Source organism: Rhinatrema bivittatum, chromosome 13 (assembly GCF_901001135.1).
Source record: "Rhinatrema bivittatum chromosome 13, aRhiBiv1.1, whole genome shotgun sequence".
Lineage (NCBI taxonomy): Eukaryota > Metazoa > Chordata > Amphibia > Gymnophiona > Rhinatrematidae > Rhinatrema > Rhinatrema bivittatum.
In genome coordinates, this window is record NC_042627.1 from 79,761,495 (window position 1) to 79,788,522 (window position 27,028).

Consider the following 27,028-nt stretch of genomic DNA (forward strand, 5'->3'; position numbering starts at 1 on the left):
ACTTCAGCCTTAACCACAACCTCGCTATCAGGATTTGCCAGGATCCTAGGAAGATGCTTCTGTGTGAAGATGAGCTTTTCCCCATGGTCTGGTTCTTAAAAGTTGCTCTGTCTGCTTTTAATGTTAGTGCCAACAGCTGGATTCCAGGCTGGTTATTTATTTATTCATATTCCACTTTTCCAGCACCTCAGAGCAGATTACATTCAGGTACTGCAGGCATTTCCCCGTCACAATCTAAGTTTGTACCTGAAGCAACAGAGGGTAAAGTGATTTGCCCAAGGTCACAGGGAGCGGCAAGATATCAACCCTGGTTTGTAGCCCACTGTCTAACCAGGCTACGTCTTCGCTCTTCCCTGTACCATCATATCATTCACGCATTGAGACTGGAGCTCAGCCTGCTTCTGAGGTTCTGCACATTGAATGGGGAGCATTTTCGAGCATGCAGCCCTGCAGGTTCTGGCTTTCAGTTTCCTACCAAAAGCCTAAATTTAATCTCCTGTACCTCCTTGCACCGTCCTGCATCATTGGTACCTGCATATACCACAACAGCCAACTACTCCCCAGCACTTTCTAAAATCTTATCCAGATGACATGCGAGGCAGGAAAGCTACCAAGTGATCCTCACACCCGTCAGTCACCCAGCTATCGACATTCCTAGCATGGCACTCTTAACCCTTTCCTCCCGGGCACACATCCCTGCAGGTCCCAGTTACAGGATCTCTGCTTGCCAAGCCATGTAACCTTCCTTCTCTAAAGCAGCACAGGGGCTGCCAGGCTGGAGGTGGGTCTGCTCTCCTCTGTATACCCCTTGGTCTGCCTCAGCGCCTTCAGGTGTGATCTCCAGACTGGACTGCTCGTCGCCAGCTGGTACACAATCGTGCAAAAGACTGGAGGCTTCGGTCTTGCTGCTGGACTCTTGTTCACATCTTAATGGTGTTCAGTGGCTGAAGTTTTTTTTATTTTTGTTTTGTTTTTAAAGTTGGTGTGACAATATCAAACTTAAAGATAGGATGTCTGCAAGGAAATAGGTGGCGCTGTCCTTTAAAAACCACAAAGGACTATTAGAAGGCAAGGCAAACTGCACTGATTTATTGAAAAAGGCCCCAGTGCTCTCCTATTGTTTCCCCACAGGAAATCAATCAGCAACGATTTGTAGGAGAGTGCACGTTGGACACTGATTATTTAAATGCTAATGACAGCGACTTTAGGGAAAGAATACTGTTAAAATCTGCTGGGCTGGTGCCTGAGGGCTGAGGAATGTACTGGGGATGAAATATTACAGGAATGTGCCGAGAACCTTGGTGAAACTTTTCCAGGCTGCAGACGAACGTGTTGGGAGCAGTCCAGACTAGCAGAGAGCAGGAGGAGGGACCTCCAGGGACCAAACAGCCCTGGATCTCATTTTTTTCTGCTGCCTAGGAGGGAGGAAGAGAGTTGAGCAGCTTGGGAAGAGCCGATCCACATGCTGGGAGCTGAGTTTAACCGGTGACATTACCGGCTGTGCAGAACATGTACTGAGGAGAGCAAGGAAGGCTTGACCTCTGTACCCACACACAACTGCTCCCCATTCCCCCTTTGCCCTCTGAGCAAGCTGTATTGTAGTTTAGTTTATGAGAAATTAAACAGTTTGGCTGGGAACCGTGCCTAACAAGGCCAGTTTTATCCCCTTTTTCCAGGATCACTGCAAGGGCCCCTCCTGCTCCTGTAGCTGTCCCAGGCGTGCCCGAGTTCTCTCGTGGAATTAGCTGCTGGCGGCTATTCCAGGCATCTGTTTCCTCTGAGCCTGCCTTCTTGGCTTGGCCTTGTCATGAAATGTCTTTTTTGTGGCATGTCCTTCGCCCAAGTACTTCTGTTGCAATGTTTCAGTCATACGTCCCTATCTCCAGCCACTTCCTTATGGCTTTCTGGGTAGTGCTTGTTACGGGCTTTGTATCATTTTGGTCGTCTCTCTGAATTGCTTTCATCCTCTAAGGGGGTCATTGTCTGTGGGGGAAATGGGCTTTTAGAAATTTGCCCATCCTGTATGAGGACAGGGCCCCTCTGCGAGTCTGCACCTACTTTGACTTTTCAGTAGTGTGCATTTCACTTTTCTACAAAAAACTGCCTGCACCAATTAGCAGGTGTAAATGTGTGTGCATAGGTTTTCTGGGCTCATGTACTTTGAGAATTAGTGAAAAGCCCCTCGCAGAGCTCCCACAGCGTGCCCTCACCCGAGCACACTGCTAGCTTTTACTCATCTGAGATGATCACGCCGAGGCTTCCTTCCTGTTTGCTAGATTTCAGCTCTTACCTTTTTAATTAATAATTGGCACCTTTTGTCCCAATGTATGATTTTATGCTAATTTGCATTGAAGTATGACTTGCAAACCTTTGAGCTCCTTTAGTTCCTTCAGTGAGGGTGAAGTTAGGCACGTTCTGGGGGGTGGGATGGGACTCCCAAATCTGCTTGGCTATTACTGGGCTTCCAGGCATGGTTAGAGAGCGCCCTCGTGCTGCATGCTGGTCGGTGGAGGTTAGAGAGCGCCCGCGTGCTGCATGCTGGTCGGTGGAGGTTGATCTCTTGTCTCTTTCTGTTGCACCCTCACTTCCTTTACATAACGGCGGTCATGTTGGGGTTTGGAGATTTGTGCCAAAGTGTAATGAGGTGTGTGTGGAGGGGGTTGATTTCATGCTAAAATAGTGTGACGTCATGGGATTTTGGAGGGTAAGCATGGCAGGCTCAGTTCTTCAGAATAGAGAGAGGGGGTGCAGCCACGGAGTTAGAGAGAGCAAGAAGCTGCCCTGAGGACACTTTAGATTTCTTACCTATGAGGGCATAATGTACTGCGGCACCTCATGAGGACGGTTCTGCTTGTGTGGGACTCTGGTCTCCCGAGTGGGGTCTGAGCCTTCCGGATGCCCTGCAAAGGGCACTTCTCGGACATCTAGTTAGCCCTCGCCAAGGTGCGCACACTTGTTCCCCCTGCCCAGCGTTCCTGCTTTCTCCTAGCTGGGTTTCTTTCATGACGGAGCCCGATCTTGTTTAACGCAGCTTTCGAGAGCTTTTTGTTGCTAAGGAAACTCGCGGCTCCCTGTTCTTAGTGTAATTACAGGTGCCACCGGCTGTGCTGAGGGATTGCACAAAGGCATCGGAAAGCAAGCAAAGCAATCTGCATCTTCCCAACCCCGAGAGAGAGGAATCGCTGCCGCACAGGGTCTGGCGACTCTTGGCTGTACAGGAGTTGTGGCACTGGCCCCATGTCCTCGTCTTGCCTTTCTCCTGCCCCTTTGTTATGGATTTATCTTTTTAGTCTCTCCTCTGTATTCCTGGTTCTTCCATTTCCATTCCATAGCTGAAAAGGTTTATATTTCAGTTTTTTACTTATCCCATTGTCACTCCCCTTCCCAGGCAGGCGCCCGAGGGCTAGAGGCAGATCTTTTCTGATACTGACCCCTTGTCACGGCTTGGGCTGCCAGCAGGAGTGGGTCTGGACCCAGGAACAGCTGACGTAAAGAAGAATAGAGCTGGCCTGGCACCAAATCTTCTGCCTGGACTGGCCACTTCCTCCTCCAGATGAGCTCTCAGGTGCTGGTGGCCAGCAGGACTTAAGAGGAGGTGACTTATGGAGTGGGACGAAAGGACGCTCCCTAGAGCAGGATTGGACTGCAGGGAAATGGAAACAAGATGTGCCCACTGAACAAGACAAAACAGGCACAAGGGAGTGCACCACAAGGCAGGACAAGGACAAGCGTCAACTCAAGCGAGGCTAGAGTGAACAAATGCAGGATAGGAAGGCCACAACAAACCGAAGGCAAAAGACTAAGGCATGGAGGGCCACAGTATGGGCCAGGCAAGGAACTCTGGGAAGGGCAGCTTTATATCTGTGACAGTGCTGGAAACATGGCCGCCAGCAGGACCTCCAAGCCGTAGGGCCCATGGCTCACTGAGGGTCCCTGCTGGCAGGAGGACAGCACTGCAGTGGACTCTTGCCCGTCTCCTTCACTTAGGGTCCAGATGCATAGAGTCTCCTGGTCCTGATGGGCACTTCCTTTTCTTCTTTTGAGCTCGTGTACAGCCTTTCTCCTTTCCATCTAGCTCTCATCAGGGAGTCATCGAGGATGGCCTTGCTCTTAATTGCTTCTCATCAGGAGTTCATAAGACATGGCCTTGCTCTTTAATTCTTGCTACCTGGCTCTCATCAGGTGGCCATCAAGCATAGTGTCTGTCTGCACCTCCCATTGGGTAGTCATTCTTGGCCTGGGGATCTGTGAGGAGTCTGCCATAGATAATGACAGTGGCACCGGATTCTACCTCTCGTTTTATTTTGACTGGGCTGAGATCTGGTGCCATGAACCTTCATTCACAGCTACTATTCAATTTTTTTCCTCTTACATCCCCTCCCAACTCCCTTAGCTGGGACTACAAACCAGGCTTCTTCCAATGCTTGCAGCTGTTGACCTAAATTCCAGCTACTAGGTATCGCCATTGAGGAATGACTAGGGCTCCCGATCCTGCCTTAATGAAAAGAGGAGTCATTCTGTGTTCAGGGTGTTAGGCTTGAAATTAGACCTTGTGTTGGTGATATCTCTAGAGATGGTAATTCTAAGCTTCAGTAGGAGAATTTTTCCTGAGTATGTGCACTGAAAGGGAATGTGCACCCAGCAGCGTACAGAGTTTGCACTGGAAAAGGTCCCAGCTGCTGATCCTCCTCCTGTCTGAAGGGCTGGTACATTGTTTAACATAGAAACATAGAAATGACGGCAGAAGAAGACCAAATGGCCCATCCAGTCTGCCCAGCAAGCTTCCCTCATTTTTTCTCTCATACTTATCTGTTTCTCTTAGCTCTTGGTTCTAATTCCCTTCCACCCCCACCATTAATGTAGATTAATGTAGATTGTGAAAGAAACTACTAATGATGCAGTTCCCAGCTAGGTATTGTGTAGATAAAGGAAATTGAGAGTCCCTGCAATGTGCTGTCGCCGATTCTCTCTAATATCTGACTGAGGTTCAGAGACTGTTTGGGGTATACTGCATACTAAAGTATCTGAATGTAAACCAATGTGATATGTCGGCATATAAAAATAATAAATAAATAAATACTGTACGCGGGTGATCCTCATCCGATCTTAAGCTTTGGGCCTGAATCCTGGTGCTAGTGTTGCTTCCTTAAATGTACATCTACAGGCTATCAGCAGCTGGATGGAAGTGAATAAGCATCAGCGAACGAGGAGTTTGATGAACTGAATCGCAGAAAGTGGCACTTCATACACTAAACCCAGAACCAGCGTACGTTATCTATAGCCACGCTATTTGGTATTTTAGTATGCAAAGTAGCAATGATGGCATCTTTCACCTTTTGTGGGGAATAAACTTTTCTGTGTGGTTTTCCATGTACAAAACTTTGCTCAAACAGGGGACGAGTAACTGCGATTCAAAGTCACGCGAAGCAGCTCGTTAACTGTTGCCCTGTAGCTAAACTGCACACAGAATTGCCTTAGCAGAGTGAATGGCCTGAAAGAAGTAGCAGCGCATCCGTGGTAGAATCGCGTGTGGTGGTTTTTTGTTTGTTTCCCCCACCCCAGAATTCTGCATTGCTAATTTTCAAACGCTGTTTTTCTCTCCATAGAAAACTAAATTGCAATAGTGAATACAAAACAGCAGGTTAGTAAATGAGCTGCTAAGACCGAGGCTTTTTAGATTAATGGGCAGGCACTGGCGTAACATTAGCTGTTGAGTAAGTCTTTCTTACCCTTTAGGATGGAAGTTAAGAGTTTAGGGGTCCCTGGAAGTAAGTAGGGACTTCTAGCCCATGCATTAATCTGTATTTTTACTGAGCGTCAGGCTTGCTTACCTCATATCTTATAAACAGGCGCTCAAGCGCTCGTTTTAACCTGGACTTCTGCAGTTGCTTTTTTTCCGTAGGTCTGTCATGTAAATTAATTTAGACAATGCAGATGGTTCAGAGTGCGGCTTCTTGGCAGGTACTCCTAGGGATCCAGCTTTCAACCCTGTCCCATTGCACGCATAAGTGAATGCATGGAGGTAATGCTAGTGATTTTATGAGCTGAGCGGTAGGAGCTCCCTGCTTTATCAAATACTACCTATTTCTGCTCCAAAAATACCTGCGTATAGTTCCCATACTTTGTCTACCCATTTTATAAATATACGCGCACACCTTTTAAGCGCCAAATAATTGTGAGTCTGCGCGAATAAACATCCAGAATTAAACGTGGAAGCAGGTGCAAGCACTTCACGTAGTCCTCAGTTCACCTGGAGACCCTCTGAACGCTTCACCGTGAAACCCGGGTCTGCCACCCCCAAAACTGCAGCCAGCGGACGGGCCCGGTGTCGGTGAGCAGACGTGAAAGTAACGCGTGTGTGCGCGTGCTTCTGAAGCCCCTCGGCTGCCCTGCGTGCTCTCACGCATGCAGAAACCCTCTGGAAACTCGCTCCGCGTCCAGGGCGGCAAAGCTTTGCAGCTTCGGTGGAAGGGGCCGCCTCATTTACAGAAGGGAGTCAGCCGGCGAGGTGAGACTGCTGGAATCGGAGCCAGCACGTGCGCAGATCCGCGCCTCCCCCGGGACTGGGACTCTCGCAGGCTGAGAACTGCTGCACGTGTTGCTTCCTAAGCAAGCTTTTATTTCTAGATCCTGTCTTTTTTTTGTATTTGTTTAAATATCTGCATTTAGGTTATTGACTTTTAATGTTTTATTTGTGACTTTGGATATCACTTAACTTTTACTTATTACTGGCATTGTGCTTGCCCTCCACGTTTATTGCAGATGTTTAAAGGCGGATTGGCAGCTGCTCCTGTACCTCAGGGCCCACGTTTCCTGCCCTGGGGGTGGAGAGCACCCAGTGCGGGAGTAGACACAGATGCGACTGTTGCATTTTAACCTGCATAACCAGAACAGATTGGGTCTCGTGCCTCATGCAGACAGCACTGGCGGGGATTTCTCCTCATTTGCACCCTCTTGCTCTGTTTTTAATGAGACTCCTCCACTTCAGGGAGAGAGGTTAATTAAAACTGAGCAGCTTCTGGTTTTCTAGGCTGCGTTATTGACTTGCAGGAAGGAGCGGGCTCTGACCCAGTCTGCGAGTTTGATTTCTTTCTGGCCGTGAGCAGGGGGCAGGGTGCTGGAAGCAGAAGGCTGAGCAATCTGGAAAACTCCATCTGTGGCTTTTCTTGTGAAGCACATTGGAGATTCCTGGCTATAGCTGACTTTATACTGGAGAGATTACCTAAAGAGCTGGTACAACCTCTAATCAACAGCTGAAGTGCTTCCTGAGCCTATAAAGGAAGCCCACGCTACACCCTGCGCTGAAAGAGCAGTGGATCTGGGTTCAGATTGTACCCTTTTATTGGGGCCAGGGAAGGTGGAAGGGTGCACAGGTCGGCAGAGGGGGGGGGGGACCACAGTTGTTTGGGGCATAGAGCTGGGCTGGGGAAGATGGCACGGGTTAGAGGGGGGCGTGGAGAATTAATTTGAAGTTTGACCAGTGGGAAGTGCTAGTATACTTTTGCAGAGAGAGTTCAACTTGCAAAAATTTGCAAAACAACTTTTAGAGAGTGAAAAAAAAAATCTAAATATAGCACAGCACACTCCCAAACTTGTTTTGCTCTAAACTCTTTATACGCTCTTTGTAAACGTTCACCCACACACTGTGACTGTTTAGATTACTGCCACTAGAAGTACACAGCACTGTACACATGGAAGCTAGTCCAGTCAGGTTTCAGGGGATGTGGGTAACAGCAACAAGGCAGTGAGCGGGGGAGCCCGGGGTGGGTTTTAGGCAGGATTGGAATAAGGCCAGAGAGGGAGCGAGCGAGCCTCTTCCAAGCACACGGTGCGGGCAAAGGGGCACAGATCAGAGCAGCTTGGTAGGGGGGGGGGCGAGGCCTGAGGAGTGGAGGCTGGAAGTGGATGGAAAGCTGAGGTGGTGGTGACCTAGGTCAGGGTCCTCAGGCTGCTGCCAGGAGAGAGAGAGTTACAGCCAGTGAGGGCAGCCATGCAAATCTATTTCATGCATATTCCATGAAGACTTGGCTGGCTACTGGGTACTCCATGCCCTACGTTAAAGTGACTTAGGTGACATTGCAAAGCAGGCAAAGATTGAATTGGTTTACTGTTTGTGGCCGATTGTGAAGCATTTTGGATACGGCAGAAAAGGAGCAAATGGTCCATCCAGGCTGCCCAGCAAGCTTCTTATGGTGGTATCTTCCATGCCGTGTGGATCACCCCCCATGCTTGTTTTCCGCAGACCGTAAACGTCTGGGCCCTCGTGGGTTACTGTATGAATCCAATTTCCCTTTTCCCTCTGCCGTTGAAGCAGAGAGCAATGTTGGCGTTGTTTCAAAGTGTCGGGCTTATTGGTTGAGGGTAGTAACTGCCGCGCCGTGCAGATCACCCCCATGCTTATTTGTTTCTTCAGACTGTAAAAGTCTGAGCTCTCGTTGGTTGCTCTCTGAATCCCATTCCCCTTTTCCATGGATTTAGTGAGCCTCTTGTGTGCTGTCTTTTTCTGTTGCCTGAGCCTAGTATTGGGTTAAATCTTCAGACGGCTCTGTTTGTGAGCAGACGTACAGAACTTATAATAAGAGAGCACTGACCTGACATCGTGTTGCACTGTCTGAAGTGTCCGATCGTGGCTTGGCCTTTAACCTTTCGTGCCATTGCATGCGGGGACGCGCTGCTTTGATTTTTGGGAGTCAGGACTAGGTCAGAGGGCCCAGAGATCTAGAGGGGCATCAGCCTTCGGCTGCAGGTCCTGGAGCTAACGAGAGCATGGCTTGTTAGTACTTGCTAATATGTATCTTGAGATAATTAAACAGCTCTTAAATCAGATGGAACTGGTAATAAACATCGACAAAACGGAATTCCTACACCTTGAACGTAAAAACATACACCACATCCAACCAACACTCACAACTAAAAATAACCAAACCGTTGAGCTAGCAACTAAAGTACGAAATCTAGGAGTAATAATTGACCCTGAGCTAAACATGAAACACATCTCCTTGAAAATAAAGGAAGGATATGCGAAACTACTGATCCTAAGACGACTTAAACCTCTACTAACACTAAACAATTTCCGCACAGTTTTGCAGGCAATGATATTCGCAAGTACAGATTACTGCTACTCCCTACTGTTAGGACTACCACAATCCACAATTCGGCCACTACAAATATTACAAAATTCAGCTGTCATGTAGGGCCAATATTGGCCAATCTGACTGCAAGATGTTAACATCTTTTGCACAATCTGTACTCTGCAACGTGCAAGTGAGTTGGCGGTCAATAATTTTGGTTTTATAGCAGTAAAGCCCAGTTTACAATTCACACTCTTCTGTAATTTTTTTAAATCACAGATCGGGGGTAGCCATGCTGTAAAAACCACAGAAATCAATCACCTGACTGTATTTTAAATTCCTCTGAAGAACAAATACGGCGCAATCAAAGAAATTGGCTGATAAGGGGGACTGTCCTTTAAATTCTTCGGATGGTAGCTAGAATACGACAAGCATTGGTTATGATCTGTACTTTGTCTGTAAAGTGTAGTGGTGAGACTATATCTTTATTAATAACAATGGATCGTAAATTTCAAATATTGGTTCTGATTATTCAGCCATCCGAAAAAATCTTGTAAATGCGCCTCACTCGATGTCCAAGTAACGAATATGTCATCAGTATGACAGCAAGGATCCTTGTCGGGGTGGTGGTTACGATGGACTACGTAAGCTAAGCACTCTGAGCTCACTGTTACGCTGTAGCCAGGATTGGTCACACTACTTGAAGATAAGCAATATTGTTTTATTTGCAACCTAAAATTCTATTTAAAAAATTCTATAAAAGTGGAGCTGATAGTTTGGGAGCTCATGCATAATTTTGAGCTGAGGCTGGGTTGATCCTACAAATCTAATCAGACAAGTTTATATTTTTTTATTGAGCATAATAAATAACCAGTAAACTATTTGTGGTTGATCTTTTGATCCCAGTTTACTGGAAGTCAATCTTTTGGGCCGTTTCTGTGCACCTTTCAGCTGGCCAGGAGATGCTGCTGTTACAGTACCGGGTCTCGCTCCCTGCCAGGTCCGGACCCAAAGCTGGGTCTGCCGCCAGAAAGCCCACAGCACCCTTGCCAGGCCATAAACCGATCACTTGGTAGAGATGGGAATGATGTGTTAATTCCCTCGGCAGTGCTTGCAATGCAAATCCTGGAGGCGTCTGCCCACGCTCCCCTCAGGCTGACAGCTGTGTGGGTGTCATGAAAAGGAGCATTGACAGCGCTTCCGCCTCCAGAAAACCCACAGGATGGGGAGGGACAGGGAAATCTCCCGCATGGACCCAGTGTGTGAGAGGGTCTGAGGGTCCCTGTCAGTTAGCTGATAAGCTCTTGAGGGCAGGAACTCTTGGCACCTCTGAGCGTCCGGTTTTGCATCGTGCCCGTCTAGTTCGGGATTTAGTTTCGTGCTGCTTTGTGTGTGTTAGTTGTGCTTGTGGTGTCTTGCTTCAGACTTGTGGTTTGTGTCTTGCTATCGTCTCTCTCTTCCGGTGGTGTTGGAGGGGAGGATGTGGTCCCGGTGTATTCCTGCCTCCCATCTCTCGGGACAAAGTGCTCGCTTCAGCTGTGAGCGCTCCACCAGTTGCTTTGGTTTGTCCCCGAAACCCCGTGTTATAAACGCACGTACCCGCTGCCCCTTCCGCGTGTCTGCCTGATCTTAAGAGGGCTTTAGCAGCTTCTACGTGTGTGTGTGTGTGCAGGAGGATTTTGGTGGGAGGGAAAAGCCAGTTTTTGCAATTAGTTCAGCAGTTTGCGCAGTTAATATCGCGGTTCTTCGTCCTGTAAGCCCCAAACCTCCAGCTCCCCAGGACGAGCAGTAAGGTTACGCGGATAACGCGCCGACACGCGCCATGCTCGGCCCCGCCCATTTTCTGCCCCCTCCTTCCTGGTGCATGCCCGGGTTTGTACGCGCGTACTTTGCGGCTACCTAAAATCCGCCTGGCCCGCATTACGTGGCTGTTTTTGCGCGAGTGACACTTTTTTTTTCTTAATCTGCTTCTTAATGTAGCTCTTTCCACACCCGGGATGTGCGTTCGTTAGTTACCAAAGGTTCTTTAGGGTGCTCGGTGAGAAATTGGGGTCCTTCCCCCCCCCCCCCCGTCCCTTCTATCACCCTCTCCCTGGGCAAAACCTTTTCAAATTTTGCAGCTTCTCTTTTCTTGTTTTGAACGAGGATAAGTTCAGGCATCAGACACGCACAGCTCCGGTCCTCGAAAGCTGCAGCCGGGCCTGGTTTTCAGGAGCACAAAATATGGAAACGAGTCTGCTTCTTAAACCAATTTCATGCAACTCTGTCAGGTGACTGAAACCCAGCTCAATACTGCTGAAGACTTCTGCCTTCTTGCCCCGCCCCATCCCAAGAAGCCCAGAGATAGAAAGGGAGACTGGCAGGGGTGACCTGGTGACTCCAAGCAAAGCTGTGAAGCTGAATAAGAATCTGCCTCTCTTGGTTTAATGCATCGTTAGATTCACCCGTCTGCTCCGTCATCGCACCGCTCCCACGTTCTTGAATGGGGGAAGGTTTGTGCCCTGAAAAGGGGCTGAGCGCACGAGCCCTGTGAGGAGCGGCAGGGTGTGACTTGCCAGCGTGATTCGGGGCAAAGGGAAGGGAGGAAGAGCCCGGGAAGGGCTAAGCCAGCCCTGCAGTAAAAGGGCCTTGTGCTCGTCTTCTGGGTGGGGAGGGCCCGGGCAGTTTTCCACCTGCCCCTTTGGGATCGGGCACCGTAAGCTTTTATTTAGGAGAACCTGGGGATTATCCCCCACCATGGCAGAACCTGGCAAATGGGGACCTCAGATTCAGCCTTTGCACAATGGCTGCGCCCGGGGCTTCAGGTCTGTGTCTGCCAGAGAGGCAGGGAAGCAGCTGGGCCATGTTTGCCCTTTGACTTAGGAGGTTTAACAGATGGACCGCCTTCGCCTCCACTATCACGGGTTTGTCCCTTAGCCCCAGCTTCACTCCCCGGGTAGATCGCCACATTGCTCTGTTTTTTTTGGATGTGTACATCGCAGAACAGACAGAGGTCTTGTCACTGCGGTGCTGAGCAGTCTGGGTCATGTCCCTGGTGGTTGGGTAATTCTCAGGCTATCAACGAGGGCCTGCAAGCCCCAGACCCTCTGGGGGAAGGGGCTGTTGGCTGGTGAGCAGGTAATGGGAGAGATTACGGATGCTCCTCTCTATAAAGTGGTTTGATAGGGCCGCTGTACCATGGAGCCCTGCTATAAAGCCCTCTCTATAGGAGGACAGCTCTCTAGCACGTGCCGCTCGGGACTGGCCTTCTGGAGCAGGCATCTTGTGGTGTCTGTGCTGCCTTTCTGGAGACGGGAAACATTTGAGGAGCTTTTTTTGTCTAGACTGAGGAGAAGGTGGCTTGTGTGCGCCTGTACAGTCCTGCGTGCACCTTGTGGTGGGGCTCTCTGCTGACTCTGTCTGTCTGTCTGCTCTTTCCTTCTCTCCGCTGCCAGCACCAACCTGGAGGCCCTGCAGAAGAAGCTGGCGGAGCTGGAGCTGGATGAACAGCAGCGCAATCGGCTGGAGGCCTTCCTGACACAGAAGCAGAAGCTCGGAGAACTGAAGGACGACGACTTTGAGAAAGTGAGCGAGCTGGGGGCAGGGAACGGGGGCGTGGTCTTCAAAGTCGCCCACAAGCCCTCTGGCCTCATCATGGCAAGAAAGGTGAGCTACCCCTCTTCACCACCTTTGGTCTTATTGCTAGGTCTCCTCTCTCCTCCCTCTCTGAATGCATGGGGAGGGCATTTTTCAAAGCCACTTCCGTGTACCAGTCAGCGCTCGGAGATTTTCCTTCCCTCCTGCATTTACAGGAGGTGGTCAGGGGAGGAAATTTTATTATATTTTCAAATCTGAGGTGGTGTGTGCCAAAAACAAGTAACCACAGGTGCAAATGTCTCTGGGTACAAGCAAAGGTTTAAAAATTCCCCTCTTAATGCCTTACGTGGGTTAAATACACTTCAATGAGCGTAGAAAGTTTTCATATTTTATTATTCTCCACACACAATTCAGGGGCTGCTGTCTCCTCCCCTGAAGTCTCTCTTCATCCATCTGTGCTGTATTCATACTTTGGATGTCTCAGGGGGCTATCATCTACTCCCTTAAGGTCTCTCCCTTTATCACATTCTGCTTGTGATTTAATTACTCTGAACAATTTTGTATCATCTGCAAATTTGATTACCTCACTTGTAGCTTGGAATCTATTCATTTAATGTTTGGGTACTTGCCAAAGAATTTTTTGTGATTTGTTTTAAATGAGCTGCTTGCTAACTTCATGGAGTGCCCCCTAATCCTTGTATTATCTGAGTTCTGAGCCATGTTTAAAATTCAGGTCCTTTTTAAAATTTTAAATGGTATGGACATAAGAACATAAGAAAATGCCATACTGGGTCACACCAAGGGTCCATCAAGCCCAGCATCCTGTTTCCAACAGTGGCCAATCCAGGTCATAAGAACCTGGCAAGTACCCAAAAACTAAGTCTATTCCATGTAACCATTGCTAATGGCAGTGGCTATTCTCTAAGTGAACTTAATAGCAGGTAATGGACTTCTCCTCCAAGAACTTATCCAATCCTTTTTTAAACACAGCTATACTAACTGCACGAACCACATCCTCTGGCAACAAATTCCAGGAGTTTAATTGTGCGTTGAGTAAAAAAGAACTTTCTCCGATTAGTTTTAAATGTGCCCCATGCTAACTTCATGGAGTGTCCCCTAGTCTTTCTACTATCCGAAAGAGTAAATAACAGATTCACATCTACCTGTTCTAGACCTCTCATGATTTTAAACACCTCTATCATATCCCCCCTCAGTCGTCTCTTCTCCAAGCTGAAAAGTCCTAACCTCTTTAGTCTTTCCTCATAGGGGAGCTGTTCCATCCCCTTTATCATTTTGGTTGCCCTTCTCTGTACCTTCTCCATCGCAACTATATCTTTTTTGAGATGCGGCGACCAGAATTGTACACAGTATTCAAGGTGCGGTCTCACCATGGAGCGATACAGAGGCATTATGACATTTTCCGTTCTAGTAACCATTCCCTTCCTAATAATGCCCAACATTCTGTTTGCTTTTTTGACTGCCGCAGCACACTGAACCGATGATTTCAATGTGTTATCCACTATGATGCCTAGATCTCTTTCTTGGGTTGTAGCACCTAATATGGAACCCAACATTGTGTAATTATAGCCTGGGTTATTTTTCCCTATATGCATCACCTTGCACTTATCCACATTAAATTTCATCTGCCATTTGGATGCCCAATTTTCCAGTCTCACAAGGTCTTCCTGCAATTTATCACAATCTGCTTGTGATTTAACTACTCTGAACAATTTTGTGTCATCTGCAAATTTGATTATCTCACTCGTCGTATTTCTTTCCAGATCATTTATAAATATATTGAACAGTAAGGGTCCCAATACAGATCCCTGAGGCACTCCACTGTCCACTCCCTTCCACTGAGAAAATTGCCCATTTAATCCTACTCTCTGTTTCCTGTCTTTTAGCCAGTTTGCAATCCACGAAAGGACATCGCCACCTATCCCATGACTTTTTACTTTTCCTAGAAGCCTCTCATGAGGAACTTTGTCAAACGCCTTCTGAAAATCCAAGTATACTATATCTACCGGTTCACCTTTATCCACATGTTTATTAACTCCTTCAAAAAAGTGAAGCAGATTTGTGAGGCAAGACTTGCCCTGGGTAAAGCCATGCTGACTTTGCATACATGAAGGACACTTTAGACCAGGACTCCCCTAACCTGCACTGGGGACCCCATAGTCAGTCAGGTTTTCAGGATATCCACTGTGAATTTGCATGAGACATTTGCATATGCTGAGTCTCCATTATATGCTGACAATGTGACTGGTTGTGGGGTCCGCAGGACAGGTTTGGAAGCCCCCGTATTAGAGATGCTGCAGTGTCAGCCATTCACTTATAGTTTCCAGTTACTGGCAGACAGAGGGATTGTTTTGGTGTTTTGCTGTGAGGTAAAACATGACTTTTTGAGATGCTTTTAGTAGTTGGTTTTTCCTGATCTTATGTTTTATGTTGGATTGGATTGGGGTGGAGGGGATTCTGGTGAATATTTAACTGAATGTTTTAGGAATTCCACTGTTTCTGGTTTGTGGTTTTGTTGTACATGGGATTTGTTTCTTTTATTGAATTGTTTTTATGTAATTTGTACTTAAGCAAAGACATACGACTAGGGCGTGGGTGACAGATGAGGGGAAAAGTGGAGACTTAACCAGGAAAGAAAGTGGGGGGAGGGTGGAAGGGTAGGAGGTCATAAAGATGGGAAGGGGGGGTGGTTGGAGAGAGAGTGCCTGTATGATTTGGAGGAGGAGTGAGGGCTCCGAGAGGAAGGACAAGGCAGTAAGAGAGCTGGGGTCTGTAAAAGTAAGACGGGGGAGGGGGTAACTGAGGGAGTGAGAAGGAGGGATGAAAACGGAGTAGATAGCAAAGCAGAGAAGAGAAATGAGTTGAAAAGATCAATGTTAGAAATGGATGTAGGTGGGAGAGAGAAGAAACAGAAAATGGAAAGGAGATCTGGAAACTGAAAAGCCTGGGATCAGCATGAGTCTGAAAAAGCGTATTTTTGTTTGTTTAGTGACTGGAATATATCTTTGTATGTTGCTCAGTACAGGAGGAAATAAATTTCTTTCTTTTCCTCTCAAACCATTGCCCATAGATCTCTGTATTTCAGGCCTTTCCTCTGGTGGCCGATCCCAGCTCGCTTTAGGGGGGGACAGCAGCAGAAAGGCCCCGCCAGTGAGAGAGACGCTGGAATAGTCTCCCTCCGCTAACAGTTATTGGTGAGGGGATGGAGGGAATGAGAGAGTGTGCCACACACCTCCACCTCAAGGGGCAGGTATCCGGGATGTGTGGCACTTCAGAGAAATCTAGAAATATCATCACTGACGTTCATGGGGACCCTGCCCCTGTTTCCCGGCAGGAACCTGCCTGTCCTGTTCGGTGACTTGACACCTCCTTTGAGGACCCCTGGCATACACAATCTGTCGTCTTAGGGTTTCCGCTTCTCTCTTTGTCTGCACGTTTCTTTTTCTAGGTTTGAGGTCCCCTTTTCTGCATTTGGTGTGACAGAGGTGAGGGATTGTGGTTTAGGATAGTTTGTTCTCTTCCCTTGCAGGGTTCTTGCTGTTGGAGTCGGGCAGGTAGTGCTGTTATGACACGGCAGGTTTGCTATATAAGCTTCCGAGTGTCTCTCTCTTTTTTTTTATGCAGGGTTTTGTATTACTTCTTAGAGTGCCTTGTAGGGAGGACGTTTTTGTTTCAGTTGCTGAAGTGACAGCAGAATTTGAATACTGGTATTATTTTGTATGTGAGTTGTAAGGGAAAATCACCTAATTCTGCTCTGCACTATTGCTGGAGGAGGTTCTGTGGCCACGATGTACGTATTTTGTGGAACTGGAGACGCAGGGTGGATGCTGGGTTTCTTCCCTTCCTCTAGAGACCCCAGGCGTCACTGCTGGTGTCCAACCTTCCTGAGCAGGAGAGGAGGGGCTGCTGGCACCCCCTGAGGGCACATCCAGGGGTCCCTGCCCTCCACAGGCTGAATGTTACATAACACACACTCAATAGCCTGTAGGGGTGAGGGGGAGTTCAGAGTCGTAAGATGCCACTGACAGCCGTGCCTGGGTGTTGCAGGAAACTAAATCGCTGCTTCCGTGCGCCATTTGAAGAACGGGGAAGCCCATGTCCTTTTGTACAAACTTCCTACCCAGATAACCTTAACTTGCAGTGGATTCAGCTGGCCTGGGCTGCGCCCCCTTAATTTATTTTAAGAGGAAATGGGCTTTTGTCCTGACGCAGGCTCTTCCAGAGCTGCTCCCGGATTGGGTAAGAAAAGAATAACCCGCAGAGTTTTCACCGTCCGCTGCTGCAGCTTCCCTTCTCTTCCAGCTCATTCACCTGGAGATCAAACCCGCCATTCGCAACCAGATCATCCGAGAGCTGCAGGTGCTGCACGGCTGCAACTCGCCCTACATCGTGGGCTTCTACGGAGCTTTCTACAGCGACGGCGAGATCTCCATCTGCATGGAGCACATGGTGAGTGCGCCTGGAGGACCATGGGGATATTGTGACTCTGCGTTGCACGGTAACGACTGCAGGACTGCATTAATGTTCACGTGTTTTATTCCTAGGATGGAGGGTCCTTGGATAAAGTATTGAAAAAAGCTGGAAAAATCCCCGAGAAAATCTTGGGCAAAGTTAGCATCGCGGTGAGTACTTTCTGCAGCGGGAAGCTGGGGAGGGAATCATTATGGGTTGTGTAAAAGAGGAACGTGCGAGGCCTGTACCGTTCCTGTTCTAAAGGTCTTTCTGTTGGTTCTTTACAAGGCCGAGACTTCGGTTTCTCTAGGACCGGTGTCTGCAGTCTCTCACCTTAGCTAAGTGCCAACGGTCTGTAGTCTTGGATGTACCTGGGGAAGAGGCAGCACCGTGCCTGCTCTTCTCCTTGTATGAGTTCCCAGGCCCAGCGCTGATGTCTCCGCTCCACTTCCTGCTCTGCCATCACTTCCCATTCGCTCTTCCTGGCTGAACCACAGACTATGGAGATCTAAAGCAAACCATCAGGCATTAAGCTGCGCTTCTCTGATCCCCAGAGGTCCTGCGAGCAGCGCGGTCTGGTTAGCGCTGGCTCTGATGTCATCTGTGACATCACAGCAGTGTGCAGGAGATCTGGGAATCCCAGGGGAGCAGCAGCTTAAGGAATAAGTCTTACGACTGAAGCTTTATCCCTTTGCTTCCTGAAACTTGTGACTTTTTGTCTGTACTGCAGGTGATAAAAGGACTTACCTATCTGAGGGAGAAGCATAAGATCATGCACAGAGGTAGGAAAAAGCCGGACCTTCCACTGGAGCTCTCCCCATTCTCCAGCTTTTAGGGCGTCGCTTCTCTGCTGAAAGGCTCTGTTTTTGGGGAGGGCAGAGACATTAAGAACATAAGAAAATGCCATACTGGGTCAGACCAAGGGTCCATCAAGCCCAGCATCCTGTTTCCAACAGTGGCCAATCCAGGCCATAAGAACCTGGCAAGTACCCAAAACTAAGTCTATTCCATGTAACCATTGCTAATGGCAGTGGCTATTCTCTAAGTGAACTTAATAGCAGAGACATTACCTCTTACAAGCACTGATGATGCAAGTCCTGTGCACCCACCAGAGGGAGACCTTTCCAGTTGGTTGGGGTCTTGCATCTGGGTGTATGTGGCCCATCCTGTGGAGCCACTCTAGGAGCCTGCTGCTTCCGCCAGGGCTCAGTGATCAAACTGTTTGATTTTAGACAGAAAGGACTTAGCCAGCATGGTTCATGGGTTAGTCACTTGGACTGCAGGTATCCAGTACAGAGCGATTTCAGTTGCTCTAAAATACCACAGAAAGCAGTGCCTGTATTACTCGCACAGTTAAACTCTGGAATTTGTTGCCAGAGGATGTGGTTAGTGCAGTTAGTGTAGCTGGGTTTAAAAAAGGATTGGATAAGTTCTTGGAGGAGAAGTCCATTACCTGCTATTAATTAAGCTGACTTAGAAAATAGCCACTGCTATTACTAGCAATGGTTACATGGAATAGACTTAGTTTTTGGGTACTTGCCAGGTTCTTATGGCCTGGTTTGGCCACTGTTGGACACAGGATGCTGGGCTTGATGGACCCTGGGTCTGACCCAGTAGGGCAGGTTCTTATGTTCCAGTTCTGCAGCAGTTTCATTGCTGCGTGTGGCATCAAATCCAATTTGGGATTCTTCCAGCTGCTCATAAATGTGTACAGATGGCTGCTCCGTCATATTTAGCAGACCTGTTAGCACCCTATGTGCCTTCAGGATTCCTGGGCTACTGAATACTCATACTCTGGCTCACTTGAAAACTGCCAGGAATTGTTTTAACACCAATTCTGTGGCACAGTTTATCGTGAAAGGGAAACGTTGGAGAGCAGTTGTTTGGAATTCTGAAACAAATAATGAATGTGGTTATTTGAGCAAAGATTTGGATTACAGCGTGCAGGAGCCTTTCCTAGCTACAGATGACAAATAAGGTCCCTGATTATGGTCCATGACCGGTTGGGTTTGCCACCAGTTCGTGGTCAGACATATATGGAGAGTATATAATCAGGTGGTAAAATGTTTTGGGTAATCTCTTGTTTATTAATGTTTACTTCATGGGATGGGGAGTGTTGAAGGGTGGGTGGAAATGTTGTTTTAACTTATATATTTTATCTCTGTTAGTATTGTAACCCTCCCTGTGTCTTGCTGGGATATCACAACTAAAGGAATGTTCTCTGGGGATGAAGCGAGCTTGGAGTGACAGAGAGAATTATCGAGTGCATATGAGAACGTTTGGTTCTTTGCTGCTCGATAATGTGCGGACGAGTGAGGGGCTCCGGCTGCTCGCAGCGTATTAAAGCTCTGAGAACGAGGTGCCCCCATCGTGCAGCACATTTCATGATGAAGGGAAGGGGTAGGACAAGGAGAGAGGCAACGTAATCGGCTGTCTGTCCATCTCTCTTATTCACCTACACTACAAATATAGATTCTACTTTCTCTGTCAATTTGGCTTGAACTGGAGTAAAATAAGTCTTCTGAAGAAGCTGAATATTTAATTGCTAAACTCTTTCTGTTAAAAGCTTTTTAATTTAAGGCAATTTTCAATAATTACATCCTTTAATGATGCATTTGAGCTTCATTTTCTGAGCGTTTGGTAGATGCATAAGAGGCTGAGAGGCAGGATGTGATACCAGCAGGGGAGGTTGCTAGCTCCAGGGGATCATTCCTGAAATGGCCAGGAATAGGGTGCTGGTCCAGACTACCAGAACCCTGCTCTCCTCTCCAGAACCCAATGCCACACTCGTCCATTCCTGCCTCTATAGCTCAGCCGCCCTCCTGTTCCTGGAGTCCAAACCCACTTCTCTCCCAGACGCCAGGCTCCACTCTTATCCCCGGATGCCCCATTCTCCAGCCCCGGCACCGTCAGGAATCTCCTCTTCTCCGGAGCCTTGTCAGGTCTGCATGCTGGATACACAGTTAGTGATTCAGAGGGATACATAACCACGGAGTAATTTACTGCCTTTATCTAAGGGATTATAATGTGAACCTTGGAGAAACCAGCGAGAAGAAGCAGGAAGGTTTCTGACGAGGGCTGACTCTGTCTTGCCCTTGCTCGCAGCTTGTTACTGAGAGGTATCGCATGATATAAATTTCCATTGTTGGCGTATAATGCTGCACTTTTAAATATTAAGACGACCCTTGTCTTGTTCACAGACGTCAAACCATCCAACATTCTGGTAAACTCCAGGGGTGAGATCAAGCTTTGTGACTTCGGGGTGAGTGGCCAGCTGATTGACTCCATGGCCAACTCCTTCGTGGGCACCCGTTCCTACATGTCTGTGAGTAGAAGCAGGCTCACTCCTCCGAGCCTCCTGAGACTTTTTTTTCCCCCTCCTGCGTTGGACCATAGCAGAGAAATTTAACTTTCATGCACGTTCCAATCCTTAAACAGCCCCAGTGCATCGTGGGGGACAGTCGCTTTCTGCCAATCCTTCAATAAACTCGGGGGGGGGGGGGGAAATGACTTCTATCCCCTGGGTTGCTTTTCAACTTAATTTGCTCAAATACCCAAGGGCATGGGGGAGGGAAGAATTAGAAGTAAAAAGCCTGCCAAAATGTAGGATTTTCTGTTCATCAAACGAAATATTACCAGAGTTTGTTCTTTTAAAATATTTATTGCAGTAATGGAGGCTGAGATAACTTTTCATTTGAGCAGCACATCAGTGATGTTTACTTTTGACTGTGAGAAGGCGACACCTTATCTACCATCTTCTGTCCCGGCAGCCAGAGAGACTTCAGGGCACCCATTACTCAGTGCAGTCGGATATCTGGAGCATGGGGCTCTCGCTGGTGGAGATGGCGATCGGCAGGTATCCTATCCCCCCTCCTGATGCCAAGGAGCTGGAACTCTTATTCGGATGTGCTGTGGAAGGAGCAGAGACCTCCTCGAGACCCAGACCCCCGGGCCGCCCTGCCAGCTGTAAGTGTGAGCACCTCTTCAGGGACAGAGTAATGCATTCACTCGCTGCCATAAGAAACCTTCAGCACACACAGAATGTTTAAGTAACCCTAGCATCCTTTGTTCAATATCAAAATCTCCAGCCTGCTGTGCCTCAGACAGGTCTATGCAGGTGGAATCTGCTGTTTTCCTCTCTGATAAACCCGGACTGTAGTGAGCCTTGCACTCCTCCTAGGAGTTGCTGTTTTTACTCTGCTGTAACCAGTCCTCGTCTGGCTGGTTACAAGGTGCGACCACCTGTGATAGCGGCATCGGAATACCCAGAGCGGAAGGGTCCGCACCGCTGCCCTAAATCCTGCCATCCTTAGGGCAGTGGTTTCTGTTGTCGGTGTAGAACAAAGTAACCCCAAAGGACCAATGCAAAAATTAACAAAGCAAAACTAAGCGAGCTTATTTCTGAGGTAGGGCTGCCAGGTCAACCCCAAAAACAGGAATTTTTAGAAAAAAGAGGTCTCCGTTTCCATGGGGTAAAGCCAGGACCGCATCCATCTGTTCAGAGGTAGGCATCACAATCCCAAAAGTAGTCAGGATTCTGATCTCCACGTTGCAAAAAGCTGCTTCAGACTTTTCCATCATAAAAAGAAATATAGTAAAAAGGATTGTTCTAAAGCAAGATCATTTAAAGCTGGTAGCAGGATGTGACCTATCGGAGCTCTGATGTCACATCCTGCTCACTTTCTAACCTCAGGTGATGAGTGTATAGGAGGTGCCCTTTGAACTGATTCTTTACTAAATGTCTGAAATTTATTCAGACAGCGGGAAAAATATTGGGGGTGCTAGTGAGCAGCTGTCATGTAAGACCTCGGAGGCAAGCAAAAATCAAAATGCTCAGTCGCCTTAAAATTCTTAATTAAAATGTCCAATGAATAAGAGAAAATTTGCCCGACTCAGCTGAGTTTTGCCCCCAACACGGGGCTGTCAGGGGCTGTAATATGTTATTTAGTTGATAGAATATACATTAAAAAGTACACAAATAGATACAAAATGCACAGTCTGACCACATACGTGTTTTATTATTAATAATTTTAAGTGTATTGTGGCATTCAAAGTATAAGCATCTTAAAGCATGATTCTATGCATGAAAAAAAAAGTGTAATAAAATGAAAATATCTTATAATTGGGGCTAATTCATCAAAAAATAATTACTCCCATGTGAAATGAATTTCATTTCTTCTTAGCAATTTATTCTTGTCTGGATGAGACCAAAGCAGTAACAATCTGTCTACTTCAATCAATTTACATAATCCCCACTACTGAACACCTTAAATTCTGATAATTAAATAATCCGTGTGCCAAAGTCAACCACTTGAAGGTAACATGCACATTTGGCAGGTGTTAAAACTACTGGGCACTCGCGTTCACCACAACTGGAGGGGAAAGGATTTTATAAACAGTGTCACAGTGTGGTAACCTAACACTCGCTTGATACGCATGACCCAATGCGCCAGATCATTTATTATCAATATTTTTTTTAATATATATATATATATATATTTTAAAAATAACAATGGAATAAACCATTTATGATATTTTAAAACACCAATCATTTTTTGGCGATCGTTGATCTTAGAGAGGTCTGTCAAAGCCCACACAATTATGAACACTACAAGTAAAATCATGCATAGTGATTTTTATTTTTACAATCATTAGCTTTGCCCGCTAGAAACCTTTTTATAAATTGTTATTAACATTGTAACCAGTGTTTAACATACTTATTTGACAATTAAAACTGCTGGGCACTTGCGTTAACCATGGCTGGAAGGGAAAGGATTTTATAAATAGCAGCACGCTTAAATGATTATTTTATTCATCATAATTTAAGGTGTACAGATGAGTGGTGGGGATTATTAAATTGACTGAAGTAAACAGACTGGATGAAACCGATGCAGTAACAGACAAGAATAAATTGATAAGCAATATTCATTTCACATTGGGAGTAATTATTTTTTGATGAATTAGCCCCAATCATAAAGTGTATTCTTTCATTTTATTTTTTTTTATGCATAGAATCATGCTGCTTATACTATGAATGTCACAATGTTTTATTATGAATAATTTTGTGTATGTGGTGTGCATTTTGTATCTTTGTGTACTTTTTAATATATATTTTATCAATTAATGGTTTTATTAATAACATTTTACAGCCCCTGATGCAGCCTTATGTGGGGGTAAAACTCAGCCTGTTTCTTATTCATTGGACATTTTAATAAAGAATTTTAAGGCGACTGGTCATATTGAGTTTTGCTTACCTATTGGCCTTTTTTGACCGTCTCCCATGATGTAAGACCTCTGTGCTGCCCCCAGCACCCGCTTGGGATTAACCCCATGGCCATTTAGAGGGTCCTGCGTGCACTTCCCAGGCCCATCTGCACCTGGAGATGCCCGGACACCCCAGATGTGTAGGGACAAGTGGAGATTCTTGCTCCCAGCGCACGGACGACCCCTGCTGCTCAGTCCTGCAGAGGATGACTTGGAAAGCATCTGCCAGCATTGGTGGCTGTAGAGAGAACTAGCACTGGGGAATCCACACTGGTGGAAGCTGCCTCTGTCTCTCTCTCTGTGCTGATGCTTACAGGTGTAAATGTGCTGCCGCCTTTTACTGATGTTTCAGCATGAGTTGTATTTATAACCCCTCCGTCTGAATAAACAAAAAACCCTCTGTTTACACAGCAGCAAACCGATCTGAGTTAGGTCGGTGCTCCATGGCAGTCTCCTTGGGGGATGACACATTTTTCAACAAAAGATATTTGGAGTGTTGTAAGCTTTGTTGGGATAACCACATCCAGAGAGAGTCGGGCAGCTGCGCGCTCAGTGGCTGCTGCCCCAAGTACCTTTCCAGGAATAGGGAACGCGGCCCGACTCGGGCCCCAGTGTCTCTTTGGAAGCACCACCATGCTGAGTTTTGGGGGCTGCTATCAGAGAGGGATCGTGTGCTCCTTCCAAAGACAACAGCGCTGGCGTTTCGCATGCAGGGCTGTTCATGTACCATGCTCCGTGGATCCTGAACACTAGAAAGGTAGTAAATAAAGCAAAGACTTTATGGAGAGAAACATTTTTAAAAGAAATAACTGGTTTTATCAGTGTGATCTCTTCCTGTGGTATTACATGGCAGTCTCACGGTCACGAAGCTTCCCTTTCTCTCCCTCTCTCTCATTGCTAGCTTACGGCCCGGACAGCAGGCCTCCCATGGCAATCTTTGAACTGTTGGATTACATTGTGAACGAGGTGAGGATGGCACGAAGGCACAGCTTCTAACTCTTAGCTCCAAAGTGCATGCGTGGTCTTACCCCTCCTTCCTCCAGGGCTACAAGCTCACCCATCCCCCTCCGTTCCCAGCCTTTTAATAAAAAGTCATTTTCTTCCCTTGAAGATGTGCAGTGCTGCGTCTCTGCGTGCCCATGGCATGAGATTTGGCCAAGCTTGAGTTGTTGGCTTGATTAAAGTGCTTTCTCAAGTAGTCGGCTACTAATTATATTGATTTCTATTTAATATACTGTGCCTGAGTGAGTTGTAGCTTTAATGGCCTGACCACAATACTGGTTAGGGGAAGAGGGAAGATCCTGGCACTGAAAGGTTAATTGGGCAGCAGTGCAGATCGATAGAAAAATAAGACTGCAGGTCATCGAATGCAGGCAGCCAGCAACGCTGTAGCTAACCCATCCCAGAGTGGTGTCCAAGCTGCTCTTAAACCCCCAGTAACAGTTAGAAATTGTTGGTCTCTCTGTGGCCCCTTTGCCACTGCCATGATTAATGCTGATGAATGCGTTGGGGCATTGGCAATGCAAAGGCCAGTGGAGGGGGAGGAGAGAATGAAGCTGGAATAAAGGTTTGGGTTCTGTAAATTCAAACTTTCTATTCAGCTTCACCCATGTGCCTGTGAAAAATAGGTGTTCAGCCTAAAACCGTTTCTTCTCCAGGAGATCCCTTAGACACTCCCTGACCTCCTCGTAATGTTCTGCAGAAAATGGAGTCCCCCCCCCCTTACAATATTCTCTTAAACAAAACGCGACCTTTCTTTCCCTTTTCTGTCTACCTGCCCCTCTGTCACGCACGGGGCAGTACCAGTAGCCCTCGCCAGCCTGCGAGTGCCTCCCAGCACTGCTTATTCATCAGCAGCTCCTTCCCTCTGCCAGGACTTCCATGCACCGAGAGAGAGGACCCGCCCATGGAAATCCTGCACTGAAACCCTGCTTAGGCTGCACTAATGTTGTCGCTTCTCTTTATAGCCTCCTCCAAAATTGCCCAGTGGAATCTTTGGTCCTGAATTTCAGGATTTTGTGAACAAATGGTGAGTACCTGTACATTTTATTGGGTAGAAATGAGCAATGAATGTGAGCAACAGTCTCCTACTGCAAAAGTTGGGGGATTCAAGAAATTTGTAACAGGTACAGAGGAACCCAAGTGAGAGAGAGCCTGGGATAAGCACAGAGGATCCTTAGCTGTGGGGAGTGAGAGGTAAAGCCTGGGATAAGCACAGAGGATCCTTAGCTTTGGGGGAGTGAGGGGTAAAGCCTGGGATAAGCACAGAGGATCCTTAACTGTGGGGGGATTGAGGGGTAAAGCCTGGGATAAGCACAGAGGATCCTTAGCTGTGAGGGAGTGAGGGGTAAAGCCTGGGATAAGCAAAGAGGATCCTTAACTGTGGGGGGATTGAGGGGTAAAGCCTGGGATAAGCACAGAGGATCCTTAGCTGTGGGGGAGTGAGGGGTAAAGCCTGGGATAAGCAAAGAGGATCCTTAGCTGTGGGGGAGTGAGAGGTAAAGCCTGGGATAAGCACAGAGGATCCTTAGCTGTGGGAGGGAGTGAGGAGTAAAGCCTGGGATAAGCACAGAGGATCCTTAGCTGTGGGAGGGAGTGAGGGGTAAATCCTGGGATAAGCACAGAGGATCCTTAGCTGTGGGAGGGAGTGAGGGGTAAAGCCTGGGATAAGCACAGAGGATCCTTAGCTGTGGGAGGGAGTGAGGGTGAAATCCTGGGATAAGCACAGAGGATCCTTAGCTGTGGGAGGGAGTGAGGGGTAAATCCTGGGATAAGCACAGAGGATCCTTAGCTGTGGGAGGGAGTGAGGGGTAAATCCTGGGATAAGCACAGAGGATCCTTAGCTGTGTGAGGGAGTGAGGGGTAAAGCCTGGGATAAGCACAGAGGATCCTTAGCTGTGAGGGAGTGAGGGGTAAAGCCTGGGATAAGCACAGAGGATCCTTAGCTGTGGGGGAGTGAGGGGTAAAGCCTGGGATGAAGCGGGGTCTGTGGGATTGCAGTAGGAAGGGAGAATGGATGGATAGATAGATGGACTATACAATCTTTGTATCCAATCCTCTTCTTTATATAAAGTTAACATATTTTAGTGATCTGTAATCCACCTTGGGGCAAAATGCAGATAAGCTGAGTTGCTGTAATGTATGTGTTGGTTCAGGCACTTGTCCTTTTATGTGAATTTTCAAAGTGCCCCGACTTAAATTTGTGCAAGGGAATAATGCCTTGCAGTCCAGCTCGAGACCCCTGTGCGCTGGAATCTCAGACATACTCTGAGCCAGGCCGAGGAGGGCAATCTGGTCACCTTAATCCGTATTTAACATGATGAAATTGTTTTGAAGATTATCCTTATTATGTGCAAATGTTTGCAAACATCCCAGATTAAGATGTGGCAATCTTCAGAATGAAATTAAATTCTGTGCCACTCTCTGCTCTGCACAGACGGAACATGGTAAGTCATACAGTAGTGTGAATTAAGTGTTTAGCAAACTGTTCCCATTCACTTTTTGTGTCTTTGCAGCTTAATAAAGAACCCAGCAGAGAGAGCAGACTTAAAGCAACTGATGGTGAGTGGCATAGGGTGAGAGTAGGAATGGGACGGGATGGGAGAAGCATCTACACCTACAAAGCCGGCGCACGCCTCCGTGGCACG

General features: G+C 47.3%; 1 protein-coding gene across 2 annotated transcripts in view; it reads left to right on the plus strand.

Annotated features, from left to right (window-relative positions):
* Nucleotides 1-27,028, plus strand: part of MAP2K1 (mitogen-activated protein kinase kinase 1) — a 37,519-nt gene that overhangs the window by 3,774 nt on the left and 6,717 nt on the right. Inside the window, exons 2-10 of one of the 2 annotated variants that reach the window (XM_029574642.1) lie at nucleotides 12,506-12,716; nucleotides 16,968-17,114; nucleotides 17,210-17,287; nucleotides 17,848-17,899; nucleotides 20,318-20,442; nucleotides 20,888-21,083; nucleotides 24,283-24,347; nucleotides 25,349-25,410; nucleotides 26,897-26,942. In XM_029574642.1, the coding sequence (XP_029430502.1) occupies nucleotides 12,506-12,716; nucleotides 16,968-17,114; nucleotides 17,210-17,287; nucleotides 17,848-17,899; nucleotides 20,318-20,442; nucleotides 20,888-21,083; nucleotides 24,283-24,347; nucleotides 25,349-25,410; nucleotides 26,897-26,942 (982 nt within the window). The remainder of the gene's footprint in view (nucleotides 1-12,505; nucleotides 12,717-16,967; nucleotides 17,115-17,209; nucleotides 17,288-17,847; nucleotides 17,900-20,317; nucleotides 20,443-20,887; nucleotides 21,084-24,282; nucleotides 24,348-25,348; nucleotides 25,411-26,896; nucleotides 26,943-27,028) is intronic. The other variant, XM_029574643.1, reaches the window with a different exon arrangement.